The sequence below is a fragment of the Coffea eugenioides genome, chromosome 9 (assembly GCF_003713205.1).
Source record: "Coffea eugenioides isolate CCC68of chromosome 9, Ceug_1.0, whole genome shotgun sequence".
Taxonomy (NCBI): Eukaryota; Viridiplantae; Streptophyta; class Magnoliopsida; order Gentianales; family Rubiaceae; genus Coffea; species Coffea eugenioides.
In genome coordinates this window covers 6564433-6576942 of record NC_040043.1, presented here as the reverse complement: position 1 = coordinate 6576942, position 12510 = coordinate 6564433, and the positions used below count along the sequence as shown (strand labels likewise).

The 12510-nt window shown below is 35.1% G+C and overlaps 1 protein-coding gene across 1 annotated transcript; it reads left to right on the top strand.

Annotated features, from left to right (window-relative positions):
• Positions 1-2132: 2132 nt before the first annotated feature.
• Positions 2133-8577, top strand: LOC113781989 (membrane-bound transcription factor site-2 protease homolog). Its single transcript, XM_027327901.1, has 10 exons — positions 2133-2354; positions 2491-2556; positions 2843-2909; positions 3085-3183; positions 4551-4654; positions 5446-5593; positions 5704-5784; positions 5867-6325; positions 6468-6791; positions 8332-8577. Exons 1-10 carry the CDS (start codon positions 2254-2256, stop codon positions 8488-8490), a joined length of 1608 nt encoding a protein of 535 aa, XP_027183702.1. The 5' UTR covers positions 2133-2253; the 3' UTR covers positions 8491-8577.
• The last annotated feature ends 3933 nt before the right edge of the window (positions 8578-12510 follow it).

Below are 12510 nucleotides of genomic sequence, written 5' to 3'. Positions count from 1 at the left end.
ATTTAAAATGATGGGTTGGATCAATTGGGTTATGGATTTTGTTGGATTGTGTAAGAAAGATCCAACCTATTCATTGGGCGGATTGGGTTTTTTATGTAGGCACCCAATACCCAACTTACTTGAAAGTAAATACACATATGCCCAATCACTTGCATTTTGACATGTGTTAATAATTCATTGACCAATTTGCATTTAAAATTCTCATATATATGTTTTCAATCAGTTTTTTAAATTTTTATTTAAAAGAAAAAAAGAAACTTGAAATAAAACTCATAGTTATTTTACTTTTATAACAATAGTTAAACTTGCTCAACTTTTATAATAATTTATTATGCATTTTAAGAGTATGTTGTTTTCCTCTCCCTTTTTTTTGTGGTTGTTCTCAGGTTACTACTTATTTCTGTTTGTTAATATTTCGTGTACATAGAATAGAGTTTTAAATTTGTTCTAATTACATTCTTTTACTTTTCTCTAACTTGTTTTATTTCATCGTTAATAATTCCTCATCAATGTTATAATACAACAAATTATATGTCTATTACTTACATTTTCAAGCATAATATAATCTAGCATTCAATAATTTAAATACATAGAATATTAAAACTTACAATAAAACATATATGAATAGTAAAAGTGTTAATAAGTTATGACAAAAAATAAGTTTCAATCAATTACTAGTATTAAAAAGTATAAAGTAAAACAAATTTTTTTAGCTAATCTATTTAAATGTACAATTTATTATCTAAAATTCACAATACAAGCAATATAAAATATTACTCTATTTATGATGTATTTCTAAGGAACTTAAGAAGTGAGTGGGTGTTTGTGCATGTGAAAGTGTGTTAGTGTGTAAAAATATGAGTGTATTTGGATAGTAAATTATTTGAGATAATTTTGTAAAAAAAAATACTGTTGCACTTTTTTAATATGATGTATATGAGATAAAAAGGTGATTGGAAAATGTGTTAATGATGCAAGCAAGTTAGCGTGTGTAAATAAAGTGTAAATAAGGTGTTATAATTTACAATACATTTATGTGTGTGAACAAAATCTTTTTATCTGTTAAAATGTATGCGAGAAAGTTTATGTATCAAAATGTATTAATTAATATGTTAGGTCATATTTGGGTCATGAGTTTGAGATGACCGAATATGATACAATCCAAAATTAACCCAATCTAAAATTGAACAAGTTGGGTATAACCAATTTAAATGAAAACTCAATATAAACAACCAAACCCACTCAATTGTCAGGTATACTCATTAATTTTGCGAAAGTAGTCATTGATTGAATTTAAATTGAATAACCTTGATACTTTAGAATGTAAAATATCTAAAATTGAAATTTAAGGTACAAAATAAAATAGTGATACAAGTTCAACGATGCAAAGTGAAATTAGGCTAATAAAATTATTAGAGTAACTTGTTTAATATTGATCATTTTTGTACGGGTATTGAGATACTTGGAATATGAATTTCTATGTTTAAAGTATCAACTATCATCACCTCACCTAATACCATTTTGTTTCTTATGCTCTAGCCTTTATTAATAAAACAAGCATTTTTTGCTTTTTCTTTTTTTTTTTTTCAAGAAACACTCTTCCTTTCTTTTAGAGATAATATCCTTTTATTGTAACAATAACTATAATTTTTTTTCGACAAAATAGCATCATTGTCTTGTGAAAAGTATTGGTATGTCTTACATTTTTAAAAATTTATTGCAATACACAATGAATATTTGTTATTTTTTTGACATATATTTGGTAGTTTTATTTTATAGTAGCAAATTAACTAAGATAAACATGATGTAGCAACATATATAATCTAATTGCTGCAAAATGTAACATAATTTACCCAAGATTCCACTTCTTCCATAAATAACATGACAAAGTTTAAGGATAAACACCAAATAAAAAAAAAACAACAGAGAAGTAATAAATAATTAATAAACCAATTTTTTAAAAAATAAATTACTAAAAAAAATGAAAAAGCTCAAAGACTGATAAAACTGGTAAACCCAAAACCCTCTTGTTGTTTGCAACCAAGTCCAAGTCCAAGATGACTAAATTGAGATATTGGTCTTTGTAGGGGGCTCAATTGACAAAATGGGTTATGCTGCCTTTCCTTCTTACTGCTGTGAAATTCTACAAAAATCTTGGAGCCTATGGACTCCCTAAATCCATTTTTCTACCCTCCTGAATCATTTCTTGAAGATTTGGAATCACAGAGTTGAGCAAGTGATTTGTTAGGTGTGATGGAAGGCAGACGCATAAGAAGATTTGGGAGAGGCAGCCAAAGCAGTCAGACCCTTCTGCCACTTCGACTCACTCGCCTTACAAACGCTGTTTCTTGTTGGTATGCTCATCTCTCTCATATTAAAATCGATCAAAACCTTTCCTTGAATTTAAAAGAATTCTGGGTTGTGCTTGAATTCAATGGAATTCTATATCACGTACAGATGACAAATACTTGACAACTATGTGTAATACAGGTACTGCGACTTCAAAACATCTGTCTTGAATGAACCTCTATATCGATATGGTCGTCGTCATTCCAGGTTTGCCTTTTTATCACACACACACACGCACACGCAAAAAGAAGGAATTTCTCCAAGCTTTTTTTGTAAGGGAATCGTGAAAGACTAAACGTACATTGTTGAAAGATATGCTGCAGAACTGCTTGAGAGCTTTATTGCCTGCATCAGAAACTTATGTGGCAGATTGACTTAGTCACTTTAGATTTTTTTTCCTTTTTTCCATTTTTACGAACTTTGACATTTTTTTTTTGGAGACAAGATTGTTTTTTTTCCTTTGCTTATTTATTTACAATCGTTTCTGTTTTAGGTGTTTGAGAGTTTGGTTTTCGGTGGGCCTCGGGTTTAGTCTTACTGCATTGCTTGGAGTAATTTTGGTTAGTCACTGCGCCAGAAATTTTGTCACTATGGAATTGGTCCGTGGAAGTCATGAAAAACGTAAAAAGGACTGCTATCGTAAAGATGACATGAAATGGTGCTTCCTGGTACTATATCAAATTCTGTGATATGCAAATGACTTGATTTTCTTGTTTTCTGTGTGTTGTGAGGCAGATTCTTCTATGGGAATTTGGAGGAGCTATCCATCTGTATAAAGGGAATGATGGGATGATCAGTCTTTTCAACGGATCATTATTTGGGTTTTCCTCTTCGGTTAGTGTTCAAGTGTGCCATGTCATTCAAGTTAGTTAGGCATCCATGAAATTTACTGATAAGTTTTTGTTAGGACCAGCCCCAAGGAAAGATTCACTTTTAATAAAATGATCTAGATCTTATAGCTGTGCAGCTGCTTGTATCTTCTGTGCTGGTACCTAGCTTTATGGAATTTGTCTATTTCTGCAGTTCTTGGTTCCTGATTTAGTACGTTAATGAATAACATTTGGGGTTTTGACTCACTATAAATACAACTTTGGTAATGGAATATTCTAGCAGCCTATTGCTGTCTGATACATTGCTGTTGGTTAAGTTGTTTTTGGATCTATAGTGGCATTGGTGCCCAAAACTATTACTGAGAACCATATTGTTTTCTTGTTTGTCCAGCTATTTGTATCCTTTATTGTACATTAATTTAGTTAGGTGCATCTTGTTATTCTTCACTATTAGGGCAAGGTGATAATAGTCTCCTGCTTTTACTAAAGACTTGGGCTTTTTGTAAATACACTGGTTTCTAGACTTACTGAGATCTTCTTCATAGAGTTGGACACCTGAAATCATCTTTCAACATTGAGTATCCAAACCAACATGATTGTTATCCTCAATTTTCTTTATGTCTTCTGTGTCTGTGTATTAGAAATGCGACAGTTCATTTCTAATTCTATAAGAACCATAGACTCCATGTTATTTATAATGTGCAGCTAAAATTGATTAAAACCTGTTATCAAACAACTTATGTTCAACGTGCTTCCTTGTTCTTTTCGTAGCGTTTTAGATAAATGATCTGTATTCAAGCTAATTCTGAAAACTTTTTGCTAAATGAACAGAATGCAGACAACCAAAAAGTCAAATGTTCAACTTGTTTTTTCCAGTTTGAGCTGGAAATGTTGTGGTTAATTAAATAGTCCAATAGTAGAATAGTTCGTGTGGGGAGTTCGTTTTGATAGATGAATAGATCCATTAATCTGTGCTTATAGCAAAGAAAAGTAAACATATAAGTGAAACAGATTTTATTTCACTAACTAAAATTTGTATTGTCCTCAAGCTATTTCATTTCATTATCTCTATGTGTTGAGTAAGCTAAGCTTATCTTTTTGTCTAATAATGGTTGAGGTGAACAAAAGCTTTAGCTAAAATAGATGAGATCTAAATGATTAAAGCTGGGCTTCTGCTTAAATACAACCTTATGAACACTGTTTGTATGTATTCAGCTCTTAATTTATTTAAATAATTCCAAATCACTTTCGGACATACACACCTGATTTGTAGACCAACTACCACATTTTGAACAAGCATTTTGAGACTAATTTATTTTGCCTGTCAGTTTCAGATTTTGAAAGCATTTTAATCTTGTGTTTTTTCTGCAGATTTCCGGTCTAATCATGTCACTTCCTGATATTGGATACATCTTTCTGTCCTCCATTCTGTCTGTATTCATCCATGAAGTTGGGCATGCTCTTGCTGCTGCAAGGTTAAGATGTTCTTCACTCTTTTCTGTGGGTCAATGTGATATCATGCATGATGTTGCCTATATATTTTGTTTGATTCAATGATTTTTAAGTACACTCTGTCATGTCAATGTTACCTCTCTTTGTGGTATGTGAAACCATATTTATGAATACCAGCTCACGTGGATCAACTGGGCACCTGCTGGTTTATGCTGTTTTGAAAGAAATGCTTTTATTTGCTAACTCAATGGGATAAGCGCGGCAGATGATCTGACCTTTCTGTCATTTAGTAAATAATGTTAATGATGTCAATGTCCTAAGCAGGTATTTTTGACTAAACGATCAGGTATACATGCCAAATATCATCCCCTTTCCTCTTCCATGAGATGCTGAGTGATAAGTTAAACTAGGAAGGCTGCTTCTTGTTAATGTTAGATGCTTCATGATGGATACTAGTGCCTTTATCTAATTAGTATGGGATTTTAAATCTATAAGAACAGTTTGAACTTGAACTTTGTGTGTTATAAAATATTATAGCTTCTTGTTGGCTATACTTTACCATAGTTTAAAATAGACCGGATTTTAATTATGTATGTACCTCATCCCTGACTTGCTTTTACTGCATGATTGGACTAGCTTCTTGCTGACTTCATAGTTTTTGCAGTTAGGCTCCTCATTTTACAGGAGATTAGCAACATGTCCTAGTTGCTTTACTTGTGTACCTTGTCCAAGAGAAATTAGAATATAGTCAGATTATTATAATTGATATGATCTCACAATATGTTGCTGTAGGTGCCACTTATGGGTGAAGCAGTGAGGGTATACAGATGGAGTATATTGCTGTCTTTCTAGCGGTGTTGTTTCCAGGAGCTCTGGTGGCTTTAAATGAGGAGTGCTTGCAGGCATTACCAAGAAATGCTGCCCTTCGTATATATTGTGCTGGAATTTGGCATAATGCCACTGTAGGTTCTGGATGTAATTAAAATTCTTTCAATTTCTCTGACGTTTAGTCATTCATGTTTGTGCTAATATCCACCACTTACTTTGAACTGATTTATTGAACTTCCTGCAGTTTTGTGTGGTTTGTGCCTTGGTTTTGTTTCTACTGCCATCGATCTTGGACCCATTTTACATACACGGTGAAAGTCCCATGGTAACTTCGCGCACATATCTGTTTTGTTATCTGTTATAAACTCTTGATGTGTATAGCCTAACAAGTTCTTATCTTGCAACAGGTCCTGTATGTGTCTCCTATGTCACCATTGTTTGGTTATCTCTCTCCCCATGACTTAATTATATCATTAGATGGCACCCGCATTCATAATGTACAACAGTGGAAGGAGAAGGTTGCTCTTTTAAATTGGCAGCTTGAAAACTTACACAATTCTGGCGAATACAAAGGCCTCACGAAAATCAATGGCAGAATAGGGTATTGTGTGCCCTCTTATCTGATTAGGAACAGTATGCAGCTTCAGTTGGAAGGCAATTATACAAGTTGTCCGGATGAACTTTTTGCACTTGCAGCTAGCCCTTGCTTAAATCCAGCAGTGCTAGATAATGTAAGCATTGAAGATAATCGTGCTAGGGGAAGTGAAAGCATTTACTGCCTCAATCCTATGGATGTTATAAAGCTAAGAAAATGTGGTGATGGAGTGAGAACCCTTAGCGACCAAAGAAGATGCTCATGTTTGGAGGTAGGAAATTCATTTTTAGCATGCTGAGTAGGTACATTATTATGAGTAAAGTAAGATTTGTGTCTATATCATAGATGCGCCGAATAAAAAGTATTCTCTTTTGGCACTTGCAATGTGGCTGATAAGATGGTAGTGGATGCAGGAAGAATATTGCTTCGCTCCAGTCCAGATGCCAGGTCTAGCATGGGTAGAAATAACGTATTCAAGGCCTGCTTCTCCTGGATGCCGGAAACTTGCAAGAAATTGGCTTCCAAGATATGAGAATTCTGTTTCTGGAGAAACGAGCTGCGTTTCAAGTTTCACGTTTGTGGGTGATTTAATTACCCTGGGACATGCACTTCATTTGACTTCATATGAACCTCGTTGGTTGATGGATGTTGGTGCATCTCTTCCAAATATGCTGGAAAAGCTCTTTATATGCGCCTTCCATGTATCTCTCAGTCTTGCTCTTCTCAACAGTTTACCAGTATGTCTTCTGCAATTTATTACTTATTGGACTTTCCTCTTTTTGTTTTTACTTCTCTGCTGATAAGTTGCTTATAGGAAACCTCATGAATGCAAGATTGCTTTGGACCTTGTAAATGACTCTGGTGTTAAAACTTATCCTAGCAGTATTTAGCATCGAAATGGGATGCCTGATGCTTTAATAAGTTGACTAAGTCCCTTATTCGTGTTTTAGGGTAAGTCTTTGAGGTCTAATTTTGTTGAGGGTTCGTGTGCTGTGTGAGGGGCGGTGTGAATCAGCTAGGCTGCTTAAGCACTTCAGCTTTTAGAATGACAAAAATATCAGACAGGAATACCATTATAAATAGGCTACACCTCAGCATCTTTTCCTGAAATTTAGGGTCTAAATTTTCTTTAAACATAAAGGTAGATACCATTTTAGGTTAAGATTTCTGTCAGTTTTCCATTCTGTTGAAACCTGTACTGTTTTACTCTATTGTTTTTTTCCCCTTTGTTTTTTTGCTCCAGTTTCTTATCAAAAGAATTGTTGTGTTTTCATGAATTTATTATGCTTCATAACTGGTACCATATTGGTTTAAAGGTTCAATTGGCTGAGAATAAAGTTTAAAAATGATGAAACAGGGCTGGGGCTACTTACATGAATTTACTATTTCGTACCAAATTAGAGATATGTTGATTCTTTTATTTGGTTCCCTAATATAATCGACGGTTGACTTTTAGAACGATCTCTAAGAAATCCACTTTTCCTTTTTTGCTTCCCCCTGTTTATTTCTCTGTCTTCTTCTGCACTTCAAACAACATTCTCAGAGTCACGATCAAACACACACGTCATCCATGTGGTACGTCACAAGTCCGCTTTAACTGGTCCCAATAACTAAGTAGTCATTGACACCAATCTTTTCCTCCCACACAAACAGTTTCTAATACTGCAGACCTTTCGTTGGACTTGGAAGTTGTGAAGAATATGAGGTCAGGAGCGTACTTCAAATTCATGTGTGAAGTACTGTAGGCACAATAGCCATACCCTTGCTGGTCTAAACCCATGAATTGGAATGAAAGAAGGCTTATAGGTTGAAATACGTCGGCTTTGGAGGTGCATTGATGAATCGTTGTATGCCTGAATTTTCATATGCTTTGGGATGATTACATCCAATGCTGTTGGATGATGTGTGAGAATTTGGTGTGAATTGCAAAAGAAGAAGAGGAAGGTAACCGGGAAGTAGGAGGAGTTCATTTCTCAGTTATGGACTCCAAAGTCAATTCCAAGACATCGACCTCTATATGTATGGTAACGTAATAAAAGCCTCATTAATTTTTTGATCTGAAATAGAATTAGCAAAATCATGGTAAGTAATCCAACAGGGCTGAGATAATGAAGTTTAGCTCCAAAGAATGAAATGGTATCACCTCAGGCGGCATCCTCTCTAATGTACAACATGATTTGTATCACATATGGAGAAACTTGATATAATCATATTCTACCTTTTGTGGCATATTATCTTGATGTAGAAATTTGATATGCTCATCTCCTACAATCTCAGGTGTATTTTCTTGATGGTGAATGCATTTTAGAGGTGATACTGCAATACTTCAATTTCTTGAGGCCAAGGGCAAGGAGAAAAGTTCTTCAATGGGTCCTAGTTGGAGGGACAATTCTTTCTATACATACTTTCTTGCGGATGTTCATTGTTAAATTCTAGACTGATCAACCTTTTAACTCTCCTTGCCACTGATTTTGATGTCTCTTCTAAAAGTCTCGTGCATACAAGTATCTTTCATTTTGAGAATTTGGAGGCGATAGGCAATCAATCGGTTCTTTCCTGTGTCTTTCATAGGATTGAAAGATGAATCAAACTACTCGATGCATGAATCAAATTCAGCTTGGTAAGAGATCGTTCACACTTAGTCAGCTAACTAGTCAAACTGAGTTTGAACAGCATTTTATATTTGATAACATTCAAACTTGATAAAAAAATCTCGTTCAAATTTGGTTCTGTAGGTAAACAAGCCAAACTTGAACAAAATGTCAAACTCGTTAAAATAATCAAACAAATTTGAATATTAGAATGTTTGACTTGATTAAACTCGTTTACACTCCTAATTTTTCAATACGTTCATTTGCATGTACCATAAATTAGTGTCCATTTCGTATGGTGTTTACATATTTGAAGGCTAACTAAAATTATATAAGTCCAGTGAAGTGATACATGCAAGCCCATATTGATGTGGCCGGACTGTTACTTTTGGGTCTACTGAACTGCTTTGAGATTGAAGTAATTAGTTATTTGGGCTAGCTTAAAATATTCCCTTCTAGCCAGGACATCCCATCCTGGTGCAGCAAGATGAAATTTCTGAGAAAGTCCGTCCAGCAACCAGAAAGAAACCTTCAGTCTTGGTGGTTTGTTCGTATGTTTTGCGTCATTTGGGCCCAAGGAATGCCCGGGATCTATCAATTCATTACGTAACATAGGGTCCCCCACTGTTAAGGGCGGTGGAAATATGTCTTAGTCGGAATAGGACATCAAGGTGTTGGTCACAAAATTGGCCAAGTTCAAAGGTCTATTTTTGATCAATTAATGAATATTCCCAGAATCTATCCTGGTATGGCTTGCGCGGCCATGGCCACTGTACGAAAAGACAGGCACAACCACCTTATAATCTGGGTCAGTTGCCCCCCTAAGAAATGATGAACAAACCTCCAGCAGACATGGATAACACGGATAGCTATTGCTGGAAAGTCCATTCCTTGTCTAACTCTAACGTCCCCCCGACTTTGGTGACTGCACAAGAACAGCGCTCATGGTGCATGCAAAGTAGGATGTCCCTGTGTTTTAGCTGCAACGTCATCTTCATGGAAAAAACTTGGAAAAGTAAAACTGAAAGTCCAACAAGTAATCTTCTCGGGACGTAAATTTGAGTCGAGTCGTCTGGATAGGAGATTATTTGAGATGTTATTTGAAACGATTATTGTAACACTTTTTCGTTTTTGTGATTTGACGTATGTGAAATAAAAGATTGGTTGAAAATATTATAAAAAAAATTGTGTTGAAAATGTATTTACGATGCAAGCGAAATGTTATTTGGCAAAACTTTAGCTATCCAGACACATTCATTATGTTAAGAATTAGTCAGATTGAAGTGGAATTGGGAATGAGTCCTCCTGTGTATGTTCGAATGGCTACCCTTAAGAGAAGCAACATCTAAACTACTTTTGATATGGATGGCTTTTACAGTTGAAATTGATAAAAGGGCTAAAAATGTCCTAGGAAGTGCACAAATGTTGAGCGCACACTGTGCCAGGTGTCAACCCTGCATTGCCACGGGGCATTCTGGGAGTGGATCAATACCTGAGAACAAGAAGTCGGTGCTTCTTTTTAATTTTCATTTTGTCACGTAATCTTCGTCGTCGTCGTCCTCGTTAATGTCTGTGGTACAAGTAAATAATTTTTGTGTAAGTAATTACCTATCCGAACATGCCGATTAATATTTCTCTTTTTTGCCACATATCACCATCTCACCTACTAATTCTACGAGCTCGTAAAGCATGATTCTGGCGGTTGCTTTTCATCAGCGATGACCCTGAAAAGAGGCAGTAAATCCTGCGCACGAGATATTTTTTGATTCAGTTATCTTTGTTGACGGTAGACATCTGTTCTTCCTATGATTTTATGCATAGATGAACACATTATCCCTTGGACAATGACAATATCTATGTATCTGTCTTTCATTGGACTCTCAAATATATTTTGGTTTATGTATACTATGGGCCGGGGCTCAAAAAAAAAACTTTTTTTTTATCATTACAAATTGTGTGCATGTGTTTGGATTTATGTGGTACTAATGAAAAGCTTCAAAACTATATGTATATAAAATAGTACGTAGTACTATGAATGGTAGACGAAGATGGAGACTGAAGGGAGAAAAAGTATCTTAGGCCGGTGGAAATGAGGATTCAAGAAACATCATCCCATTTGGCTCCACAGGATACAGCAGCCCATGAGTTCAAAATTCTCTGCTACAATTTTTTTTTTTTGTTGCTGCCTTGAATGGATAATGGTCAAATTAGGACGCTACGCAAATCCTTATCTGCTAACTACAAACCATCGAAATACAATTGGCTAATCCCAGCTGGGGATAACAAATACTATATCCCTATTCGGTTTTAATTCTCTTTGGAATATGGATGAAATGACAATTGACGCAGATAGGAAATTGTTTGCTACGTACTGTGTCTTTTTTTTTGTTTGTGTGTGTGTGTATGTGTGCGCGCGCGCACGTACGTACGTACGTGTTGTAGATTAATGAGGTTATTAGCACAGGAAAATATGAAGGATGAGTAGTCGGATTTGTTTTTGTTGTGAAATCATCGCCCACGTATGGTGTCGGCAAGTCACCAATTTGTTCAGAGGAGGACTCAGATGACTCAAAACTAGGATGTGTTCTTCAACTTAATCATTCAATCTAGGATATATTGGTTGAAATGATGATCAAATCTCTAGGAAAGAGACATGGGGTTTTTTTTTTTCTTCAAAATTTCAGGAGAGTTATATGGTTGTACCAGCTCTGTTTTTTGGTAAGAAACAAGCAACAGAAATGTATCGTTTTTGTTCAAAAATATTTTGGGGGCCATGATTAAATAAATATCAGTGGGAGAAAGAAATCTTTAGGTTTCATGTTTAGTGCGAAGATAATTTGTCGATTTGATTAGCCAAAATTGAATTATCTCCCTTGCCTAAATAGGGTCAAACAAATTCTTTCTCAGCAGAAATCTTGATGTTGGTTTGGGAGATAATCTTGTCCTCATTATTTTTAACAAGAACAATGGTTTTCTTTTATTTTCTTTCTTTCTTTCTTTCTTTCTTCTTCTTGAACAATGAATTTGCAAATTTCCTGAACAATGAATCGAGATTTTACCAAACTCCCAATGCTAAATGTACGATCAATTTGCTAAATCAAGTTCTCAACCTCCCAAAACATTTCCAAATCAACACGAACGAACGAACGAATATAGAGGAAAATGGCCGATGCTCTTGTCTTAATTGGTTCCCTTGAATTAATAATGATCTTCAATTATTTCTCACTGAATTAGGATAATTCCCACCACCTTCCTCAGATGAATCATTGCTTTCTTTTCAAGTATATATATATATATATATATATATATTTTTTTTTTTCTTTTTGGCAAACAGGCATGAGATCATAAAAGCAATGGAAGCATCACTCAAGATTGACAAAAATAAGAGGTGGGGTATTGATATCTAGTACCCACATGGTTTGCCTCCATTTTCTGACACACAAACACATACTCAATTTCTCAAATGTTTGCAGTCGGAAGAGAGTTAGGTAATGGTAGTTATGAAGTCTCTTTTCTTATGGTGTTGAACCGACCAACTCCCAAAAACACACACCAATTCTCTCACAGTAGATGACATGATAGTACTGTATAACATGGCGTTGGTTAATTACAGAAGATATTATTGTGCATGGAAACGAAACAAACAATAAAAGGAACAAAGGAAAGAAGCAAGGAAGAAGCAAGGAAGAAAGGAGGACCATCGTTTGTTGTTGATAAGAAAAAGTTCACAAAAAAATGAGAAATTATGGTCGGACACGGCATCCATTTTTTCTCTCCAAGGCTGCCTTGTACAGCAGCAGGTGTAACAATCAGCTGCGTCGTTGCTGACTAAGCACCATAAAATCAACATCAAATTTACCTGGCC

Excerpts from the sequence above, each read along its gene's own strand:
- LOC113781989 (XM_027327901.1), top strand. The coding sequence starts at position 2,254 with ATGGAAGGCAGACGCATAAGAAGATTTGGGAGAGGCAGCCAAAGCAGT. Across the intron at positions 5,594-5,703 it reads GAATTTGGCATAATGCCACT|TTTTGTGTGGTTTGTGCCTT; the intron begins GTAGGTTCTGGA and ends AACTTCCTGCAG. Across the intron at positions 6,326-6,467 it reads GAAGATGCTCATGTTTGGAG|GAAGAATATTGCTTCGCTCC; the intron begins GTAGGAAATTCA and ends TAGTGGATGCAG.